This window comes from Bos javanicus, chromosome 5, assembly GCF_032452875.1.
Source record: "Bos javanicus breed banteng chromosome 5, ARS-OSU_banteng_1.0, whole genome shotgun sequence".
Taxonomy (NCBI): Eukaryota; Metazoa; Chordata; class Mammalia; order Artiodactyla; family Bovidae; genus Bos; species Bos javanicus.
This window is the reverse complement of record NC_083872.1, coordinates 56402060-56423548: the sequence shown is the minus strand read 5'-3', so window position 1 is coordinate 56423548 and position 21489 is coordinate 56402060. Positions and strand designations below refer to the sequence as shown.

Below are 21489 nucleotides of genomic sequence, written 5' to 3'. Positions count from 1 at the left end.
GAGGCCAGACAGAGTACAACAGCATTTAATGGTCAGAAACAGTTGTACAGTATTACAGTCAGCCACAGAAGCTGTGCTGGAGGACAGGACCCAATCCTCCCCCACACCAGGCAAAGCAGTATTGGGCAGGAGCTGGCATGTGGCTGGGCCACGTCCTCATCCCTGTGGCCTAAGGGGAGACCATCATTTAATATCCCCAGCTTCCACTACTCTTCAGAGGAGGGGGTGTAAGCCCCACATGCAAGAAGCCCTTGCCCCCAGTGTCAAATGGGATGCAAGAGTTACAATTAAGGGGAAACTCTGTGTAAGGTATTAATGGAGTTCAAAGGGGTAGGGATTACCCCTGTCCTCCATCACCCAAAGGTGCTCACTTTCCCAGTTTCTTCATCCTTTCATCAATGTTGGCAAAGTTCCCCTCAATTGTGGACAGGTTTTCACACATCGTCGTCTGCACCTAGAAAGCGAGAGAGCTATTTTACTCTGTCAGGTTCAGGTGCTTACCTGGGTGAGGAACTGAAGAAATGCTCTTAGAGAAGACAGAGACATGCAGGAGAACTCCCTGGTGGTCCAGTGGTTAGAACTCTGCACTTTCACTGCTGGGGCCCAGGTTCAGTCCCTGGTTGGGGAACTAAGATCCCACAAGCTGCACAACAAAGCCAAATTAGAAAAAAGAAACGGAAACAGCTTGTGGGTCCCAGAATGGGAAGGTGACTTGGAGCACCATGGACCTAGCATGGGATCTGCTAAGCAGGCAGGCCTCTTAAGAATTCCCATCCTGACTAACCAGAACAGTTCTTTCATCTGTTTTATGTACTGAGGGACACACAGGATTTTGTTGAAGTAAGGGTTTCACTCGTCCAAAGTTTTAGAAAACTGCTCTGGAGGAAGAACACACCATGCCAAGCACTTTAATTTATCTTGACAGTTCTCTGATGCCAGACTCCCAACTGTAGTGCTTCCCCCAGCACTGAGAACAGTGCCTCCGCCAGAACCTGAGGACTTGCCCTGTGCTGGACACTGCTTAGAGAATGGAGAGGTTGACGCTCACAGCTCAGCATCAGGAAGGAAGGGGCAAAACCAGGTGGGAGCCTGGCTCCAGATTTCAATGCCCATGTTCTGTCTAGTGTGCTATGCTCAGGAACATCTGGTTGAAGACCCAGGGAGGATAAAACCCAGCTGAGACTACAGAGGGAAAAGGTAGGTTTTATAGGAAGAATGGAGGTTTACTGAGCTCTTACCAATTCACTCATATTACTTCATCTAATCCAAATAACTCTGAAGTAGGTATAATTTGCCAGATGGTGAGGTGGAGGTTCATAGGTTAAGTAAGTTGTCAGATGTTCCATGGCAACCAAGAAACAGAATGGAGACTCAAACCAAACCCCTGCCATACCACTGTGCCACCAAATGGGCCAAGGTAGAACCCTCTGGAACTGAAGCTGGAGAACCTTGCCTGTGTGTGCTGGGGAAGGGAGGCACTCACCTGAGTCAAGAGGGTGGCATTGTCCTTGAGGGAACAAGCAATCATTTGCTGCGTGGTATCCAAGTGTGTCAGAAGCTGACCAAACTGCATGGCTGTGAAAGGTCAGAACGGTAGGCATGGCGTTAGAATCCAAGACCAGAGGGAAGGGAACAAGAGTTGCTCACTTGCCAATTTCTCTTGACACCCTTGTGGCTGGCCTCCCACCTTGTTCATGCAGCTGCTTGATGGTGACAAGTCTCTGTACCAGCTCAGGAAGGGAGGCGGCGATGGGGCTCCAGCGCTGTATGGTTTCATACAGCTGGTGCACCTGGAGGGACACCACAGTGGCCAACCTTCAGCCAAATACACACCATTAGGGTGAGACAAGTGCAAGCTGGGGCAACAGGGAAGCACTGCCTTATTTCAGCTGGTAAGAGCTTATGAGGACAGTGAGCTTATGAGGATTCAGTGCTCTCATGCTTTGCTCTTCCCAGCAGGAAAGGGTATGAAGATGGGAGGAAAGATCTCTTCCTGACCTTGCTCTGTGTATCTGCATCCTCTACAGAAGCTTTATGCTTGGCAATCTCATTCACTTTTCCCAGCACACTCTGAAAGCACAGATTTTAAGGTTGATAGTAAAGGCATCAAAGGTCTTCCAAAGTCACTAGCTGCCTGTAATTCAATTTGCCTCCACTTAATACCTGTAACCGAGCCTCCACTTGGTCCAAAACTGCAAGGTCCAGGGCACCCACCTTCGCCTGCAACAGCTCTACAGTATCCTGGGGGCGGGGTCAGGACAAGTGTCATGAAGCAGACAGAATCAGACTAGAAGAGGCCACCTCATATTCCACTGAAGGTAATGAATAAACAGCTACAGATCCAAAAACAATTTCCTAAGCAAACCCAATCCGGATATCCCCTCTGTCATCCAAAGACTCCAGTTCCTTTTACACTCACCATGAGGCAGGCTCCCTGCAGACCTGCTGAAAGGGGATTCTGATGGGGAAAAGAAGCAAAGAAGTCAGTGGTTCTCATCTCTCCAGGTGATTACCACCTTCTCCCATCCTTTCTGGTTCCAGCAGGCAACTGCTGGCTGCTCCTGTAACTGGAACCTGTTCCTGACTCCTCCCTGGACTCTGTGGAATGCTGTGGACCTTAGGGCTCAGGATGTGAGGGTCGGAACAAGTATAAGAGAGCACCTGACCTGAGCATCCTGATCACAGCGTACAGTGGCTTCCAGCTCTGTCAGGCGCTTCTCGAGTTCTGCCACCTAGGGGAGGAAAGAGGGGAGATTTGCCATCCACCTACCTCCCTTCTGCTGCAGTGGGAAGTAAATCCTGCTCTTTGCTGGTCTGCTTGCCCTCCCCTCCCCTCTCCCCACCACTCTGCCAAGGGATTTCTTTCTCTGGAACACAGCCCTAGTCACAGTCTTAAATGAGACATCAAGAGGAATCAAGCATTCCCAGCACCCTCTCCCCAGATGTGATTCCTTGGAGGGCAACAGGAAAGTCTCCAGAGCCACGTCTTCCCTGGCTTCCAACATCACTCACACACACACACACACACACATACACACACACAAAAACATACTTTGGCAGCTTGAGAGAACTTGTCCTGCTCAGGCCGAGAATGCAGTTCATAAGTGACCAAGCTGCTATCTGGGGGGGTTCCACTGGTGGTCTTGCCCCCTGAACCAGTCCCTTTGCTGTTCTTTGTTGCTTCCAGCTGCAGCAGTAGGCGCCTGGATCAAAAAACCAGCAATATTATCACGACTTGAAGGATGTGGGTCAGCTCAGTCACTTGTTTCTGCCTCCGGGTCAGCACTAAGGAACAGCTAGGCCACCTCTTCCCTTCGCAGCCCTGTCAATACCTGGCTGGAGTCCCTCTACACCCCAATTAGCAATGATTTCCCAGCAAAGTCTGGCACCCACTTAGCCAGAGCTCCATCGGGGTCAGTAAGGTTGATTGCCGCATCTGGTCCCAGCAGCTTCTCCAGATGGGAAGCAACCAGCTGCTGCTTCAGGGCGGCCAGCTGTTTAGCCAGCACCACGGGGGTCAGCTTCTCCTCAGTGGCTGATTCCTTCACTGTCGTCTGGTATGAAAACAAATAGACAGTGAGGGGTGCTAAAAGTGAGTCAAGAAAAAAAATAGATCAAGACCCTTAAAGATAGCTGTGGCTGAAGGTCACTGGGCTGCTCCTTACCCACTTACAGCACTAACTATAAATTCATGTGCATTCCCAAACTCTGAAAACCTCAGCCCCCTTAGGGAGGAGCTTAGGGAATTTTTCTCCTCCCGCTGGGAGGCCTTCCTCTTCTATGTAAGTCATAGCAGAAAGGCGAGAGGAGAGTCTACAGTTACCTTGATTTTTTCAACTTCAGTTGTCAGCTCTTGGACTTCATGCAGTAGTCTCTGGTACTTTTGCTGGGGTGTCTCCTTCACTCCCAGACCCTCTCCAAGCTAGAGAGCAAGCACAGACGGTGACATCACACCTCCTAGAACAGGGAACCTCAAGAATGTATCAAAAAAAAAACCCAAAAAAACAAGAATGTATCCAAACCCAGTCCGAATTTGTAAGGGTATCATACCCAAACCCAGTCTGAGTTTGTAAAAGTATCATACCCAACTAAGAATCCACCATCATCCTCACTCGAAGACCTGCAGAGAGCTGGAGGCCTGGAGACGCTCCATAGCCAACAGCAGGGGGACAAAGCATCCTCCCCTGCATCCAGCTGGGCTTCTGAGGACCCCCAACCAGAAAGGAACCCAGAATCCCACCTATACCCTGCTCCATCTTAAATGCCCACTGGATAGGATCGCTGCACTATTCCCATCAACACACAAACAACAAACCATCTCATATTCTCCAGATTCATATCCCGTTCTTTTGGTTTTTCCAATTCGATCTGAGAAATCTGCCAAGAAAAGAAGATGGAATTGAGGGCCTGATCAAGACCCACGGTAGTCATGATCTCAGTGACTGTGAGGGCTTCCATAAGACAGCTCTTTCCCCAAAGCAAATGTCAGTGAGGCCTGAGGTCAGGCTTCCCCATCCAATTTCCAACCAGTCTCACCAAGTCCCTTTGTGCCCACTCTCTTGTCTTTGAACTTGTCATAGGCAGCATTGGGATTGACAATGATGTGCTCCACACTGGTGCTTGTCAGTTCCTCCTGCAGAAACAGGTAGTTCAGGCCAGGGGCAGATTCATTCCCACCCTAGAACTTCCCAGAGCCTCCCCAAATCCCCAAACCATTAGAAGACTGGGCTCTACTTTCCCAAGGGGAAAGAAGGACGGCTCCAATCCAAGCTATCAACCCAGGTTCACCCTAGGAAACGAAAGCTTCCTGGTAAATTTGGAGTCTCAGTTGTATAAATATTAACACCCTGATTCAACTGGGAACAGAGGCAGCATAACCTCCCCACCCATTCTGTACATAAGCCTCCTCACCCCCTCCCCTTCCCCAATCCAACTGGGCCCTCCCAGTTATCTGGCAACACATGCACTCAGGGCAAGAAACCAACCTGACCTCTTTTAACCTCCCCCTCCCAAAAGTAAATTTCCTTGCTGCTGAGGAAGTCCATTTTCAAGCTAACCTCCCATCCTTCTGGAGGGAAAGAGGAGCAATCAGGCTACTAGCTCTTGAGTATCGGAACTTGCATGTGCTGCTAAAGGGAAGATAACAGCTTTTAGATACCAAAAAAGGTTGGCAGAGGACCTGGCCAGATGCCATTTCCAGACTGCCATGAAGTCAGGGAATTCAAGGGATAGAGAGAAGAGGCAGATACTGTGTTATTTTTTAAGGGACATCTTAGAAGCAACAGCATAAGCTGTATCTGTTTGCCAAGAGTACCCATCGGCAAAGGCCACAGGTACATTCTGAAACAGAGATAGCCCTGCTTCTTCTCAAAGAGAAGCTGCAGCACTTGCCTCTTCTCCCTGACCCTCAGCTGTTTCTCAAGCACTGAAGCTCTTCCATGAGGAGGGGACGTGGTAAACAAAGTGAAAGAAACTTCACCCTAGAAACTGAGGCAGAAAGATTCCCTCCTTACTAGGTATCTGTTAGCAGTTCAGAGTCTAATAACTACACCAAAACCAAGTCCTCCAGACTGCATGTCTCTCCCTCAATTGTCAGCAGTCCAACAGGTCTCATCATGCTTCTGGAGAAGAGGAAGGAGACCTGGAAAGCCTTTTTCTTGGAGTGGACATCACCTTCTACTGGAGGAAGGCAAAGAAAGTCTTCTTTCTTTTAACCAGAACAATGGTTCTCAACCCTGCCTGCACAATAGAATCACTTAGAAAAGGGGGGGAGAAAAGAGGGATGGGCTCACATCTGTAGATTCTGATTGAATTGTTCTGAGGTAGGGCCAGGGTAGTAGGCCAGTTTAAAAGCTACCCAGGTCATTCTAATATGTATCCAGGACTGAGATTCTCTGTCAGTGGGTACTAGGGGTTGATGTGTGTGTGTGGGGGGGGACAGGTTATGATGGAGAGACATGGAGAAAGAGGAGCAGACACAAGCTCCACCCTTCATCTCTGCTCTGCTATTACCGAAGGAATCAGTGTGAGTGGCAGTTTTATAAATGAGGGAGGAGGCAGGTAAGGAGAAAATATCAACTGTGCTTTTTACCTCTTCAGGGAAGTGCTGGGCAGAGGGGCAAGAGCTAAAAAAGATTAAGGGAAAATAAAAGGTTTCAATGTCCCATATGAAAGTGCCTAGGGGAAAAAACAACTGAGTCACAAATTCTCTCAATCTTCTCTGAAGTGTTATGGCCAGAGCACCCACTGGTCAAATAACTGTGGTCTCAGGCCTCTAAAAAGTGTGTGTCTGAGACAGACTCATGTTTAGGAAAGAACATTACCCTCTCTCAAGTTCACCCTTAAGAATAAGAATATGCCACTCCTTTCTCTGACAATGAGGTAGGGGAAAAAAAAAACAAACCTCTTTAAAAGGCATAGTCTACAGACTAAGGAAAGCAATCACAGCTACCATTTTGTTAAGCCCTTACTATGGGCCAGGCACTACGCAGACGAGAACATACTTTCTTATTTAGTTTTCTAAAGAGGGAATGTGTGGAGTAAAAAAGGGTCACCACTAGAGTGTGAGTGTCGGAGCTTCTGGACATAGCAGGGATGGTCAGTGTTTCCATCTTACTAGTCCTGCTGCAGGAGCACGTCCTGGGGCAGAAGGGCTGCCCAGCACTGGCACCCTCCTGAAGCCTCTCCGAGGGTGCGGCTCCAAAGGCTCAGGTGGACAGCACACTTGAGCCCTTCAGAGGCACCGACTCTGCCAGTGTCTTGGAGGTCTGGTGGCATGGGCTGGAGGTAGTGTCATTACAGTGATTCATGAGATGGGAAAAGGTCAGCTGGGGTTGGGGCTGAATAGAGGAACAGAAGATTTAGTAGAGACAAAAGGACAGAGAACAACTGCCCATCATAGCACACCCCGTTAAAAAGCAGATGAAAGGTCAGGCTTCTTACCAGCTCCTTGTGGTTTCCCCAGAGGTGAGAAAATCAAAAGAGTTAAAAGGAAAGGGATGGGGAAATGGGGGTGAGGGAGGGAAAAAAAAAAGACAAAATTGTTATTAGCAAATTGTCACATGCACTACATGATAGTCTTCAAATATACTGCATCACAGGGCCCAGGGGAGCCTAGCAAAATCTGGGGCCTAGCCAAGAAATTTCAGCTGGGGTCACTGCATACCCCAAGAGAAAGAAGAGCTTGGGACCCTTTCCTCTCTGGTGGTCAGGATGTCGTGAAGCTTTGCCGTGAACAGCAGCAATTCAGGATCACCTGGGAACTAAGGGTTAGGTGTTGCGAGCCAGTGGCATGGAAGAAAGTGGGGGCAGAGAAGGCTGGGGGAGGCAAGGAGAAGCTGTAGAAATGGCAGAATGTGAAGCAGAGGCTGTGGAGATAAGAGTCTGAGGGCTTGTAGCTGATTGAGGGTCCATGATTCTCAAGGGGAGTAGTTCATGGCTCAAGTCTTCCTGTCTCTCGGTTTCTCTAGTTTTGAAGAATTAGGCATTTGAATGGCAGAATCAATCATAATGCGGGTGCTTACGTAGGTGGTTTCATGTGACTTTGTGTTAAGCAGAACAGAGTGAACTTTCTAGATTACAGATGGTAAGTTCAATGAAATTCGAAGTACCTAACTGCAGCCCCATCCTCATTCAGTTGCCAGAGGAGAGGCAAGGCAAATCCTGGTCCCTTGTGTAGTCTGGTGTGTTTGCATCCATCTTGAGTGCTTGGAAACTCACCCTACACTCTGAGGGATCCAGAGCAACTCTGCCATGACGTGCTAGCACAGAGTCCAAAAGACACCCAGATTCACAGCTACCAGACATGTGCAGAACATATTTCTTCAACCCTCTGTTCACAGGGATTGGAGGGTATACAATGGGAAAAGTAAGAGTCTTTCAAAAAGAGGTCTTATTTTAGCCCAAGCCACACAGATAAGGCTCCACTTTCAAGCAAGACTGGTTGAAGAATTGCCAGGAAAGGATGGATATATGTGTATGAAAAGACATGATGGGATAAAAACAACTACATTCTGCCCCAGAGATTTCAGCTAGATGCATCAGAACTTCAACCTCTAGCCCAGCCAAGACTCCTCTCTCAGTTCAAGGCAGAGGTGGATCCAGGTCCTGTGGTCTAAGGCTGGGATGTCTCTGCAGAATATACTTTACCTTTCTCTTGCCTCACCAAGATAAAACCAGCTTGATTAAAAACTCAAGGGAAAAGAGAGGACAATGGGCCATAAGTTCAAGTCCAAGTCATGAGGAATAAGCAGAATAGGGGAGGACAGAAAAAATTTAAAAAGGAAAAGTGGTATATTAATTTGTAAATCATATATACCACCTCCAAGTCTGACCTACAGGTGGGTTAGGAAATGAGATTTTTGGGATAATGTCTGTAACCTGGAATAGTAACAATCACTATGGGAGCTTACTACACCCAGCCAACTTGATTAGAATTCTAAGTGCCTTGATCCCAGGTACATGACTCCCCAGTCCCTCTCATTAATAACCTCCCAGACTCCCCAGGGCTGTTTGGCTAAGTGGCTGTGCCTCAGAGGGCAAGACCTGAGGTTCTAGATCAGAAACAGGAAGAGGTCACTGCCACTCCTTTAGCCTGTTCAGGCTCTTTGCCAACACCGCAGCCAGGGGGACTTCAGAACCATGAGGACAAGGAAGATGGATAGAGCTGTAGAATAAAACTGTCCAGGATGGACCCACACAGTGCTGACCATCCAACAATTTCTAAAGGAAGGGTACAGAAACAGGAAGACTTGTGGAAGCACAAAGAATCCAAGTTAGTCCCTTAAAATGCATATAACATCCCTTTCCTAGCCCATTTACCTTCCTCTAAAGGCTTAGCATAAGGGAATATTAAGATGAAGTTTTCATCTTAATCAGGTATAATCCACACACTGCTAAGAAGTGAGGACTTCTGCTGTCCCCCTTGTTCTTAACCCTTGTCCAGAATGGCTAAACGTCATTCCTTTTCTCTTAACTCCATTTCAGTTTATGGAGGAGAAAGGCAACCCCCTTCCAACTCCTGCTCTTAAATTCCTCATGTCCAGAAGTGTTCCTAGTCTCCATGTTTCTATCCCATCCTCCACTGGACAGTTTTATTCTGCAGACCTCACAAGGGGAAGACACAATGATTCATGAATCACAGTTGTGTTTCTAAACCTTGATTAAGAATCTTTAACCATGAGGCCAGCAGGCCCCTTAGTGACCCGGCTAGAGATGCATGAGAATTTAAAACAATTAGCTGCGACAATAGCACAGTGACAGAGCATTGCATGCGAGATGGCAAATGAAAAAAAAACATGCAGAGAAGAAGCACTGAATGGTCTTACTTGTGCAAACTAGTGTCCAGGCAAGGTGGTGAGGAGGGAGGATGGGGAAGCATTAGGAAAAACTCCGGTAAGTTCAATGCGCCAACAGTCAATGAACACAATCAAGCACACTCTGTGATATCCCGAACTGTAAGGGAGAGAACTTACTATTTCCCATCTCAGGCTGGTGGAGGCTCTGGCATCATTTACCCTTTGGAGAACTGAAGCCCCTGCCAGGGCCCCACCAAGCTAAGGCTAGGTCATTTCCCCTTCCACAGGGTATCAGGATAGGTGTGGCACAGAGGGAGGAACTAATCCTGTTTCTAGCAAGTTTTCTAAACTTACTCCCCCTTGCTCCAGCACTTCAAAAGCGGGGAGCAGAATGCCTATACAGACCCAAGTGTAGCCTGTGGGCTCAGTGGGGAGGGAATTCCAGCTGGGAATTAGCTTTCCTGACAAGACATTTTAAGAAAAGTTTCCAAAAAGCTCATGGCCCAAATCAACCCAGGAGTATCTGGTATGCAGAGTGGATCCTCCTACACTGAGGAAGAAAGGGCTAGCCTGTGTGGTTTTCTGGCCCATTCACTTTAGAATATTTTAGCTCCTGTTAAAATTGTTTTTAAAGGGATAGCAGGAAAATCAGGACCATTTTTACCTAAAATAAAACCTTTTACTATTTCCTCTTCCATCCTTCCCACTATGGGAATTGCAAACTTTTCTGTTTAAGTTAAACTAGCAATTACAATCTTTTGGGTGTATTACAGGGTATTATTTCCTTCAGCAGCCTGATTTCTTCCATAGTGGAGCGATCAAAGGAAGAAGGTGAAAAGACAGGGAAGGTGGTCGATAACCTTTGACTACTTCTTTAAATAAAAATCTGGAGACTGCCCTGAAAGGTTCCATTAAGAAGTTGATCAAATTGGTTGTCTCCAGGGAGGAACTGACCATTGGCAGGCAGCAGTGGGAAGAGATACTTTTTGTTCTATGTACATATATTACCTATTTTAAAAACTAATAAAATTAAAGTTCCAAATAATCTGGAGACTAAGGCAGAGCACGCTCTTGCTGGAGTTAAGAAGGTGACTGAAACCTCATGGTTCAGCCACAATAGTGGTGGTGTGCAGTGTGACCCATACTGGGTCTTGGGAAGGTAAGTGAGAAGGGGACCAGCTGTTAGTGAGAATCCAGGCCTCAAGGAAATGAGGATGCTGGATTGTCTAAGTACAACCAACTGCTCCTCAAGTTGCACACTTACGTCAGTATTAAGAGCAGTGGCAGAACCATTAGTCAGCTGACTTCCCGAAAGCTGCCCTCGTAAGGCCCACAGGGACATGCAGGGGCCAGAAACATTAGCTGACATTAGGAAACATCTCAGGTCTCCCCCACTCCCGCCAGGGCTCCTGAAGTACCTGAGAGTCTCCTGACCCTACTCACTCGTCCCTAGTGATAGTGTCATTCTGCTGAGCCTTAGGTGATGGAGGCAACTTAGCTCCTCGTGTTTACCATCCAGTTCTTATCTACTTCTATACTGGTATTCTGGCTACATGCTGCAGGAAATGGACATCAGCCCATCAGCCACCCCACTGGATGCTACTAAAATAGGCTGCTCAGGTTCAGCAGGGAGAAATAGCCAATCAGGGCAGAAGAGTCAGGTTCTTCCATGCCTGGGATGAAGGTCATGCTCCTTTTATTAAGAGATAGCCCATGATTTCGAAAGGAAAATGACAATTTATTTTTTGGTTTGGAAAGGGGACTGCTATGATATTAGCTGTTTGATCATGGTCAGTGACAAAGGGACAAACTTCCATTCATTATTTCACCATGAAGGTTTGATATTTTATAGGCCCTAGGCCAGAGCTGAACAGTCTCTGAACTATGGTAGCAGAATGGAGTCCTCAGTATATATACTCCTGCCCTCTGAGTCAGAGATAGCTTCCTAATAAGATACCTCTTAGAGTGAAGGTGCACACCTAGGTCCTGAGCAATGACACCATCTGCATTATCTCCAGATACTCAAGTTTGGGGGACAGACTGACATGCCAGCAAGTACAGAAGCAACAAGAACACACCACTCAGAGAGGGGACAAGGAAGGTGTTCCCCACAAAGAAGGAACCACTTCCACATGGGGGAATCAAATAAGGAATAAGTGAGTACGCCAAGCCATACATTGTAAGCCAGCAACCAGCATTCTCCAGAACTAACCAGCCCCACAGACGTAGCCACAGGACTCACAGACACACATACAGAGCCTGTTCCCACTGACTCTTAGTCACCACTTTTTTGAGATCTCACACCATCAATGTGACCCTAGCCCAGCTCTCTTTGCAAATTATAGAATCTAAAATACATCCTATAAGACATGTGAACAGATCTTTGCTCCCCTTGGCACTTACACTCAGAGTTTCCACTATGTTCACTTCACTCACTCAGTTTTTTCTTTCATGTTTCCTATATGTATCCTAACTCCCCCAGTAGTCTGGGGGATTTTTGAGGGCAGGGACATTTTTTCCTCTATACTGCACAAAAATCAACACAAAATGAACACATTCAATAAACAATGCTAAGTGGTTTCCCTTATAGTTAAAATGTGTCCATAGCTAATTCCTTCCTCTTGAGTTCTTCCTGAATCTGAAAGTGCTATCAAGTCCTCTCCTCTGCTAATATGAAACATTTATGTTCTTCCTCAAATTCGTTCTGCTCTGACCAGCTCTCTTATCTTTCTGAAGTCTCCAATTCATTTTCCTTGCCTAGTGGATTCTGGATACTCACGTAAAAGAGTATTCCTCTATACTTCAAAGTCTAGCTTGTTAGGATGTTAATGAACATTGAGTGAGAGATATATATTATGAAATAGAAGGTCTAGGTCTTAAACTCATGCACTTTTTAAGTACGCAGGCTTCATGATTCATTACCATGGACTAGCACTACCAGGGCTAAGTCACTAGCACCCAGCCTGTTTTGAGATATTTCAATTTTATTTAAAAGGCCTAAGAATCAGGCCTCTTAGTTTTAATTCCACTGACCTGACTCTCCTTCCTGGCATTGCTCATTTGCAAGTCCTGCAACCTACGTATCACTCAGGCTGGGTTGGCATACCCGCTTATTGCTGTGGCTCGCCAGAAAAGGGAAAGGGCCTGCCTGGGAGAGAGAGATCAGAATCCACAGGAGTCCTGAGGCACCACATAATCTTACCGCATCAAACTCTGCTTGATCATCCTCAGGCAGGTCGCTGGTTTCATAAACATCTGGCTCGTTCCTGGCCTGCAGGTAGAAGCAGTGACCATCCAACCTCACTACCCAGCACTACCCAGCAACACCCCTGACCCCACTCCATTTGAACAAGTATAACAGAGAAGTCAGGCTGTGATGCCAGGATTCTGCCCCTTCTTTAACCTGCCGGGTGGACTGCATGTCATTTCCCATGTCTTAACAGGGGTGGGGTAACAGTGGAGATGACTGATGGTAAATGGTGAGTGTTAAGTGATGACAAAGATGTTGCCCTGAATCTGAAGAATGATGGGTCCTGGGCAATCAGAAGTGGGAGAGGAGCCATCATTAGGCCCTGCACACACTACCCTGGCACAAGGGCTGAGAGTGACTCAGGACCTTAGTACACAAAGTCCTATTCCAACCCCCCACCCCGTGAATGCAAGTAAGGCAGCACAAAGGGAGGTACATGCCGGCATGTGCGGGGCTTGCGAAGGAGGTTCCCCAGAGGACAAGAGTTCTCTATCTGGGGTTCTGTCACGGTAACCTCCTCACTCTTTGCTGAGTGAAGGCCATCACCAAATGGCCTGGTTTGTGTGTCTGAGGTGGGGGTGAGGGGCTTATGGGAATATCTGGGGAGAAACGGGAGGTGTAGACACGGATGGTAATAAGCACTAGAGAACGGTGCTAAGTGCCTAGAGACCATTTCTGGGCGAAGAAACCGGCAATTGCCGGAAAGGGGCCTTGTAGGCCTTCGCATAGCCCAGCCCAGTCGGGTCGGAGTCCGAAGGGTGCTGGGGCCGGTCAGGGAGCTAGCGGCAGGAGCCCTCGGGGCTGAGGAGGGGTGCAGGCGGGAAAGGTCACGGGTTGGTGTCTGTTGGGGGTCTTTAGGAGGTTGGGGGCGCGGTCTTGGGGAGCCAGGGCCGGCCGTGTACTCACAATGCCGGGAAGGTCGGCGTACTTAGGGTCCGCCATGGCGGCGGCGAGGCAGGGTTGGGGGACCGGGGCCTCGGCAGAGCCGGGGCCGGTGCTCGGGTAGGGGAGAGGATGGGTCCTGGTCCGGGTTAACGCGGCCGCAAAAGGAGCGGCGGAGGAGGCGGAGGAGCAGAAAGTCTCGCGACAGGAGTAGTACAGGGGAAGGGTGAAGCAAAAGTCGCGAGAACAGCCCGCTACCACACCCCTGGAGAACCAGGGATTGGCGAGAACGAGGCCGGGAATGAGGTAATGGCAGGAAACCGCCGCCTAGGATTGTGGGATATGCAGTTTTGGCCCACCCGGCTTGGGCGGGGACCGACGTTAACGAGCTTTGGGAGCTGTGTCATGTAACTTATTTTCTTTCGTCTTTATAGCGAGTCTGTGAAAGAGCTTTTACAATTCCTGTTTTTCGGTGGATAAATTTGTTGTTCAGTCGCAAACTCCTGTCTGCTGCTAAGTCGCTTCAGTCGTATCCGACTCTGTGATACCCCACAGACGGCAGCCCACCAGGCTCCCCTGTCCCTGGGATTCTCCAGGCAAGAACACTGGAGTGGGTTGCCATTTCCTTCTCCAATGCATGAAAGTGAAAAGTGAAAGTGAAGTCGCTCAGTCGTGTCCGACTCTTAGCGACCCCATGGACTGCAGCCCACCAGGCTCCTCCGTCCATGGGATTGTCCAGGCAAGAGTATTGGAGTGGGTTTGCCATTGCCTTCTCCCAACTCCTGTCTAGCTCTTGGCAACCCCATGGACTGTAGCTCGCCAGGCTCCTCTGTCCTCCACTATCTCCTAGTTTGTTCACATTCATGTCTATTGAGTCGGTGATGCTATCTAACCGCTATCCATGTCAAGCTCCCAGAAATTAAATGACTGGGTAAAAACAACACTACTAGGTATGCTAAGGCACAGCCAGGGCTTTGAAACAACAATAAGTAAATTTAATAGCGATTTGATCATGTTGGGAATGAGAAAGTTAACTAACCTCAGGTTAGGGCTGTCAGATAAAATACAGAGCTCTTAGTTAAATTTGAATTTCACATAAACAACTAATAGTCTTTACAGTATAAGTATGTCCCATAGGATATGTAGGACATATACATAAAATAGACACATTTTACTATTTTATCTGAAATTCAAATTTAACCAGGCATCCTGTTTTTGAATCTGGCAATTCTACCACAAGTTAATAAATAAATGCTTGGTAGCACCCTCTGTGCTCTTAATCCCTTCACTAATTCTGAAGGAGATCAGCCCTGGGATTTCTTTGGAAGGAATGATGCTAAAGCTGAAACTCCAGTACTTTGGCCACCTCATGCGAAGAGTTGACTCATTGGAAAAGACTCTGATGCTGGGAGGGATTGGGGGCAGGAGGAGAAGGGGATGACAGAGGATGAGATGGCTGGATGGCATCACTGACTCGATGGATGTGAGTCTGAGTGTACTCCAGGAGTTGGTGATGGACAGGGAGGCTTGGTGTGCTGCGATTCATGGGGTTGCAAAGAGTTGGACACGACTGGGCGACTGAACTGAACTGAATGGTTTTCAGACTTTTGAATTTCACAGTTTAAACAATTAAAACAATATCAAACCTTTTTGAGGATAGGCATAGTATTGCTACTTTTTTATTTTGCCAAGTAAGTATTTGCCAAATCTATTCTCTACTATTACCATCATTACTTAGTAGAAAAGTACAGAAGGACATACAGTACTCTCAGAATAAAAGATATTCCTTTGAAACAACAAATCCAGCTTTATGAAAAACCTACCACATTCACATTGTGTAGTGTTTTTTTTGCTGGGAGGGATCCATGCACAGTAAACTTTTGTCTGACCAGTGACCCTGCATTGACTAGTATTTTGAAACCCCTTCACTAAGGATGTCATCCTGGAGCCCCTGGGGGCCTAAGGTTGGGATATTTCCTGAGCTTGCAGGATGCTGCAACAATTAGAAATAGTGCCAGACCAAGTGACTGGAGAGATGCCTGTTTTCCTGAGTTTAGAACTCATTGTCATTCAATGTGTACTCTCCTGGCTCCTCCCCAAGCCTTTCTCTCCACAGTGCTACTGCCTTGCCATCTAGTTTCTTATGGTGAACCCCTTTCCTTCAATTTCCTTAAGATTCAAGGTGGGTTAGGGGTATATGTCCAACTCGGAAACCCCTTTAGCTGTGTTCTGAGTGGTTAGGTCTTGTTTGGCAGGCCATCATTCTCTCCTCCTTGCCTCAAGTGACCTAGACACTTACCAGACAATTGCTAGGCAGAACCTCCCTCCCTCCTTCCTTCTTCTCCCATCACCCTGCTCCTCCCCCGGCCTAGAGTCTCAACTCCTGCAGTCTAACTCTGTTGGCCAGCAGAGGCCCTGTGACGTGGAGAAAAATCAATCCCGCCAGCTTCTAGGTGGTTCTGTCCAGGGGCTGCAGCAGGAATCTGACCGGAGGGGAGGAAGGACATGGAATTTCTAGACTTGGCTCTCTCTCTCTCTCTTTTTTTGCCAGAGAAGGGGGAGAAACAGAAGAAAGGCCTGAGAAAGGGGCTGGAGTGTTGGGACTGTTCAACAGAGTACTGCGACAGGAAACATACTCACATAGGTGCCTAAACCTGCCTGAAGCCCAAATGCAGATGTCAGCTCTAGAAGTCCTTTCTTCAAGCCCCTCTGGTCTTACCCACCACCATCATTTCTCCTCCGTCACTGCTTTATGACTTCCTCCCTCTTGCATAAGTTCCTCTGGGCCACTACCATCCCAGCCCCAAACTATGAGGCAAAAATGAGAATTACCTGCTTTTGAATTCTGATAGACCAAAATAGGACCCCGGTAGCTCAGTTGGTAAAGAATCTGCCTGGCAATGCAGGAGACCCAGGTTCGATCCCTGGGTGGGGAAAATGCTAGGGAGAAGGAAATGGCAACACACTTCAGTATTCTTGCTTGGAGAATCCCCATGGACAGAGGAACCTGGCAGGCTACAGTCCTTGGGGTCGCCAAGAGTCAGGCCAAAATAGAGACCTAGTGGGGACCTGGTATCTATGTTGGGGAGAGAATAGAGTCCTTTTGGATGTAGGAGGGGAAGGAAAGAACCAGACTTCCCTTGACACTCCTCTTTGAAAAATGGACCCTGGACACCCACCTCCATAGAGGTACAAGTAGCTGCCCCTGAAGGTTTCAGTGAGCTGAGGATTTTTGAGAGGGTTGTGGGGAAAGAGAGGAGGAGACGTGTGCTGCCAATCTGGAGAGAGGACTGTGATAGAGGTGAAGGATGCCCTGGAATAAAGGAGGTGCGAGCGCTGTTGACTCTGCCTCCGACGGGGAGACAGGCCCACCTCAGATCCCTTAGCCCTTCCAGGGGGTTGGAATCCGAGGGAGGGACAGACGGGTCAGGATTGTGAGGGTGGGACCTAGTGAGTGACTTGGGTGGGGAAGGGGTGAGGACACGTTAGTCTCCGAGCGTCAGGAGTCGGGAGAGGAGGCAAGAAGAGAGCAGAGGTGCCACCGTCCGTCGGTGGGCGCCGTGGGGTGGCAGCCCCCAGCCACGGAAGCCCCGCCCCGCTCCTCCGTCGCCGCCCCGCCCAGGCCCGCAGCGCGGCGCTGCAGCGCGAGGGGCGGAGAGGCAGAGCGCCGAGAGAGGACCAGACGCCCAGGTCGCCCGCATCCCGGTGCCGCAGGAGAGAGGAAGCGCGCCTCGGCCCTGCTCCCCAGCCTTTGCCCGGGCGCCCGCCTCAGCTTTCTGAACCCTCAGAGACAGAGCACCTGTCTTCCGCCTGAGCCTCAGCTGAGCCCCTCTCCTCCCGGAGCACACGCGACCTCTGCAGCCGAAGTGCCCCAGCCCCACGCCGGCGACCACCATGACCGAGACCAACAACGAATGTAGCATCAAGGTGCTCTGCCGATTTCGGCCCCTAAATCAGGCCGAGATTCTGCGGGGGGACAAGTTCATTCCCATTTTCCAAGGGGACGACAGCGTCGTTATTGGGGTGAGTGCCGCCCCTGGAGGGAATTTCGGAAAGGGGGCAGGATCTTTTACCCCCGCCGAGCCTCAGCCCCCAGCCTGTCTCAGCTCCCTCTCCCCGTCTCTCATCCTCCTCCATCCTTTTAGCCGCAGCCCCTCCTCTCCCTGCATCAGGATGGCTGGGTGTGGCCTGGCCAGGCCGGCGGCCGAGTCTCGGCAGAGTGGGAGGGGGCTACTATCCCGCGATCCGGGGGCCGGATTCCCCTTTGCTGCTCTCTGCAGCGTCCCCACCCCTAGAGCCAGTCCCGTGTTTTTCTGACGTTTTCCCTGTTCCCTAGGGAAGGCGCATCTTCCCTTTGTTATTGGCTCAGAATCTCTACCCCTCACCTCCCAGGAAGGGAGGAGGAAGACTAGTGGACTGGCTAGGTGGGAGGCGGGTTGTCCAGGGTCTCTGCGAGGTACAAGTGAGGGTGGACTCTGGGGTCAAGGCCTCCATCATCCCCAGAAGTAGTTACAGCCTGGACTTGGGGGGAGGGCACAGGTTTGGTGAAGGGTTTTCAGAGAAGGAAATACATTGGTGCCACACCCAGTTTGGGGAGGGGGATCTTCTAGGTCCTAAAGAAATGTCTGCCTTTTCCTCCCAGGCATGGTAGGAAGAGGATTTCAGACCCCTCAACTCACCCTAACAAAAATAACCAAACCCTGAGATCCTATCAAGCAGTTGCTTATTCATCCTTTCTCTTGATGATCCAATTCAAAGTAGCAAGCCACCTCCTCTACCTAGTCTCGACAGCCCCTACCCCTGGAAGAGACTATTAAGAAGGAGAACTAGTATTTACTGTGCTTTTTACTCTACATATATCATTTGATCTTCAAAACAACACTCTGAAGAAGGTATTAATATTTCCACTTTATAGATGAGGAAATTGAGACCCAAAGAAGTCGAATGACTTTCTCAAGGTCACACTGTTAATTCATGGATCTGAACCTAAATCTGTCACTCCAAAGCTCACATCTTTCCTTCTGTATCACATTACCTCCACAGATTTCGGTTCTGGACTTTTAGCTGTGGTTGCCCCCAAGGGATTCCTAGGGAATTCCTCACCTCCCCTCCTTTCCTAGGCTGGTTGGGACTGTCAGGCTATGGGGTGAAAGGATTTGGGGTTGAGTCCAGTAGGGAGTAGGACTTGAGGGGTGCTGGGCTAGGACACTGTAGCCAGTTCAAGAAGGGAAGAGCCCATATAAGGGCCATCCTCAAGGTCAGGGGCACTTCTTATGTATCTTTGATCCATAGTGCTTGGCACAGGGCTTGCTTGTTGAAGGAATGAAGGAAAGAAGAGGAGGGAGCCTGGGTCTTTGGAGTCAGTGAGAACGGGACTTTGAGTAAACATGCCTTAGGAAGAGACTTGCTGACATGGTCTGTCCCCAAGGGCTCTAGCCTGTCACCAGTCTCTCTCACCTCCATTGTGGACTCAATGGGTGCCTTCACCGTGTGTCCGTGCTTATGTATGTATGTTTGCCACATAGGGAGGGCCCCTGTCTCTCTTTGTCTTGGGAACCTTAGACCTTGCAGTCTGATCAGTCTGGCCAGGCTGAAATAATGCCTGGATCAACCCTCAGGGCCTCCTTTCTGAATAGTCTGGACAGTGGGTGTTAGCCACAGGAGTTAGAGCTTGAGGGCCCCCTGAGACAGAAAGGCTGAGAAATAGGACCAAGGTGGTTATGGAGGAAGAAACCCACAAAAGGCTTCCACTTTTAAGCCTAACTTCCTTGCTCTAGGGTGTTTAGGTTTATCTGAACCAACTCCCTTAGGCTCTCTGGGGCATCCATCCTGGCATGGTGGGCGCAGGGCATGGGGCAATGTTGGGAGAAGGAGTTGTGTTTATCCGTCTCATTCTCAGCTAAATAGGAGAGACCTGGTGGAGGTGGGAGGGAGGAGAGATAAAGAGAGGCCCAGGGCCCCCTGCCAATTCAGATTTTATCTTACTCCACAGCTGTTCCTTCTTTATCTATTTTGCCTGATATTTGCAGGGCTGAACCTTTGTCTCGCTCTGTGTCTTGCCTTGCCCTAGCCCTTCCTGTCAGTGTCTCATGCCAAGATAAGTGCTTATGGGGGGCCATTTTGTCTCAGGCAGCATCCTTGGTGCTTGCCTTCCCAGGCTTTCTATTCATTCCTCGTTCAGCAGGATGAGGGTCATAAGTGAAGTGATTGTGAGGAGCACCTTGAGGGTCCCAACAAAGGGAAGGAAATCCCCCAGCCTCCTTCCTTTCTCTTCCTCTAGCTCTCTTTGGGGCCTGTGTGTGGGAACTATCTGAGGAGTTAATGGAGGAAGCTGCTTCAGGATGTCTGGGAAGGCTGAAGGTGGGAGAGGCTATTCTCTCTCTCCAAGCCCAGCCCCCTGCTCCTCCTGTGATGGCTCTTCTCTCTGCACTGCGGCTAGCTCTGGGCTACAGAGTCCCTAATGTTCATGGCCTTTTTCTGCTTGGCAGAATGTAGGAGAATAAGCTGGGAAGACAGCTCTGTGAGCCTCATCCCTCTCCCACCCCATGACTTCTCCCTGGAATCTGGGGGATGGGGCTTAGCCCACATTAATGGCCTGAGTCATAGTGGAAGGGTGTCTGGGTCACTGTCTGTGTGTGCTATGTACCTTGTCTTGCTCTTTGGGTCACTGGGAATCCACTGTGACTTTTTAAGTGTACCCATTTATGTGTCTCTCTGCCTGTCTTGGTGGGCAGAGGGTGAGCTGTGCATCTATACCAGACACAGGAGAATGGCAGTAGGGAAACCCATAGCCTCTCTGCCTCCCGCCCCTGCTCCACTTCCCTTCGCTCCCTCCCTCATTCAAGTATCAACCATATTCTATCTCCCTTAGATTTCCTGATGGCTAGGTGGATTCTTAAGGAGGCAACAAAGCAGGACCACCAAGTACCTCATTTGGAAAAGCCAGGTTGGGGCCTGCAGGATTATTGGAGCAGAGTCACTATTGTTTGAGGTGGCCCAGGATTCTTTTGATGTCTGACAGAGAGGAGCAGTTCTCCCTTAGCCTTGGGGGAGTCTCGTCAAGGAAAACAGAGAGGGGAGGTGATGTTCACTGTGGCCAGTATCGCTCCAGCATTGCCATGGCAACAATCCCCAGGGGTGTCACTATGGAAATCAGTCCTGGTGCTCTCAAGTTCAGTCTCTACCAAGTGCTTTAATGAAGGTTGAAAAGGTTGGTTATCTCTGGACCCCTGATCTTAGACCTTTCCATTAGCTTTAGTCAGCACCCTTTGTGGAAAACACCAGAAAGTGCTGGGAGACACAATTGGACAGGAGACGAGGAAGCTTGGAGTGGGTCAGAGGAGAACACAGAGTCCGGGGTTGTGGGACTGAAGAGAAGCCCTCTGGAGGGGCGATTTACACTGCTGTTGGGGGAGAGAGAGTGGGTCTCAGAGGCATTCCTCAAAGGTGGACGGTCTCCCTGAGTGTTTCTAACTTACAAGTCTTCTGCTGCTGCTGCTAAGTCACTTCAGTCGTATCCGACTCTGTGTGACCCCATAGACGGCAGCCCACCAGGCTCCCCCGTCCCTGGGATTCTCCAGGCAAGAACACTGGAGTGTGTTGCCATTTCCTTCTCCAGTGCATGAAAGTGAAAAGTGAAAGTGAGGTCGCTCAGTCGTATCTGACTCTTAGAGACCCCATGGACTGCAGCCTACCAGGCCTCTCCATCCATGGAATCGAAGTCATGGATTAGTACCTCCTTGGAGAGGATGGATGGGAGAACTGCATTCTTCTGAAAAAGGGGTTGAGGTTGCAAAAAGAAGGTGATGAAGGACTTTAGTTCTGTCCAGAAGTATTTGGAGAAACGCCCATATGGAGGGAGGAGGGGAAGGGAAACCGTGATAAAGCTCTGACGCAGTGTTGGCACATCAGTTTTGGGATCACTTCGACAGTGTGGGTCTGGAATCAGAGTGCTTGAGTTTGAAAACTTCTTCTACCACTACCCTACCTCTTTGAACTTCAGTTTTCACATCTATGAAATATAATAATAATAATAGTACCTACCTCCTAGGATTGCTGTGA

General features: G+C 49.1%; 2 protein-coding genes across 3 annotated transcripts in view; one reads left to right on the top strand and one right to left on the bottom strand.

Annotated features, from left to right (window-relative positions):
* Positions 1-9: 9 nt before the first annotated feature.
* Positions 10-13651, bottom strand: DCTN2 (dynactin subunit 2). The gene is made up of 14 exons (XM_061416692.1): positions 13453-13651; positions 12499-12567; positions 4537-4633; positions 4316-4377; positions 3824-3922; positions 3394-3554; positions 3053-3203; positions 2667-2732; positions 2420-2458; positions 2164-2241; positions 1999-2070; positions 1688-1790; positions 1484-1575; positions 10-454 (listed from the first exon to the last, which is right to left on the bottom strand). Exons 1-14 carry the CDS (start codon positions 13486-13488, stop codon positions 368-370), a joined length of 1212 nt encoding a protein of 403 aa, XP_061272676.1. The 5' UTR covers positions 13489-13651; the 3' UTR covers positions 10-367.
* A 3415-nt stretch (positions 13652-17066) lies between these two features.
* KIF5A (kinesin family member 5A) overlaps positions 17067-21489 on the top strand; it is a 29170-nt gene continuing 24747 nt past the window's right edge. The window contains exon 1 of one of the 2 annotated variants that reach the window (XM_061416661.1): positions 17067-17451. In XM_061416661.1, coding sequence (XP_061272645.1) covers positions 17323-17451 — 129 coding nt within the window. In that variant the 5' untranslated portion in view covers positions 17067-17322. The remainder of the gene's footprint in view (positions 17452-21489) is intronic. The other variant, XM_061416660.1, reaches the window with a different exon arrangement.

Excerpts from the sequence above, each read along its gene's own strand:
- DCTN2 (XM_061416692.1), bottom strand. The coding sequence starts at position 13,488 with ATGGCGGACCCTAAGTACGCCGACCTTCCCGGCATT. Across the intron at positions 3,555-3,823 it reads CTGAAGTTGAAAAAATCAAG|ACGACAGTGAAGGAATCAGC; the intron begins GTAACTGTAGAC and ends TTTTCATACCAG. Across the intron at positions 2,242-2,419 it reads TGCAGGGAGCCTGCCTCATG|GATACTGTAGAGCTGTTGCA; the intron begins GTGAGTGTAAAA and ends CCCCGCCCCCAG.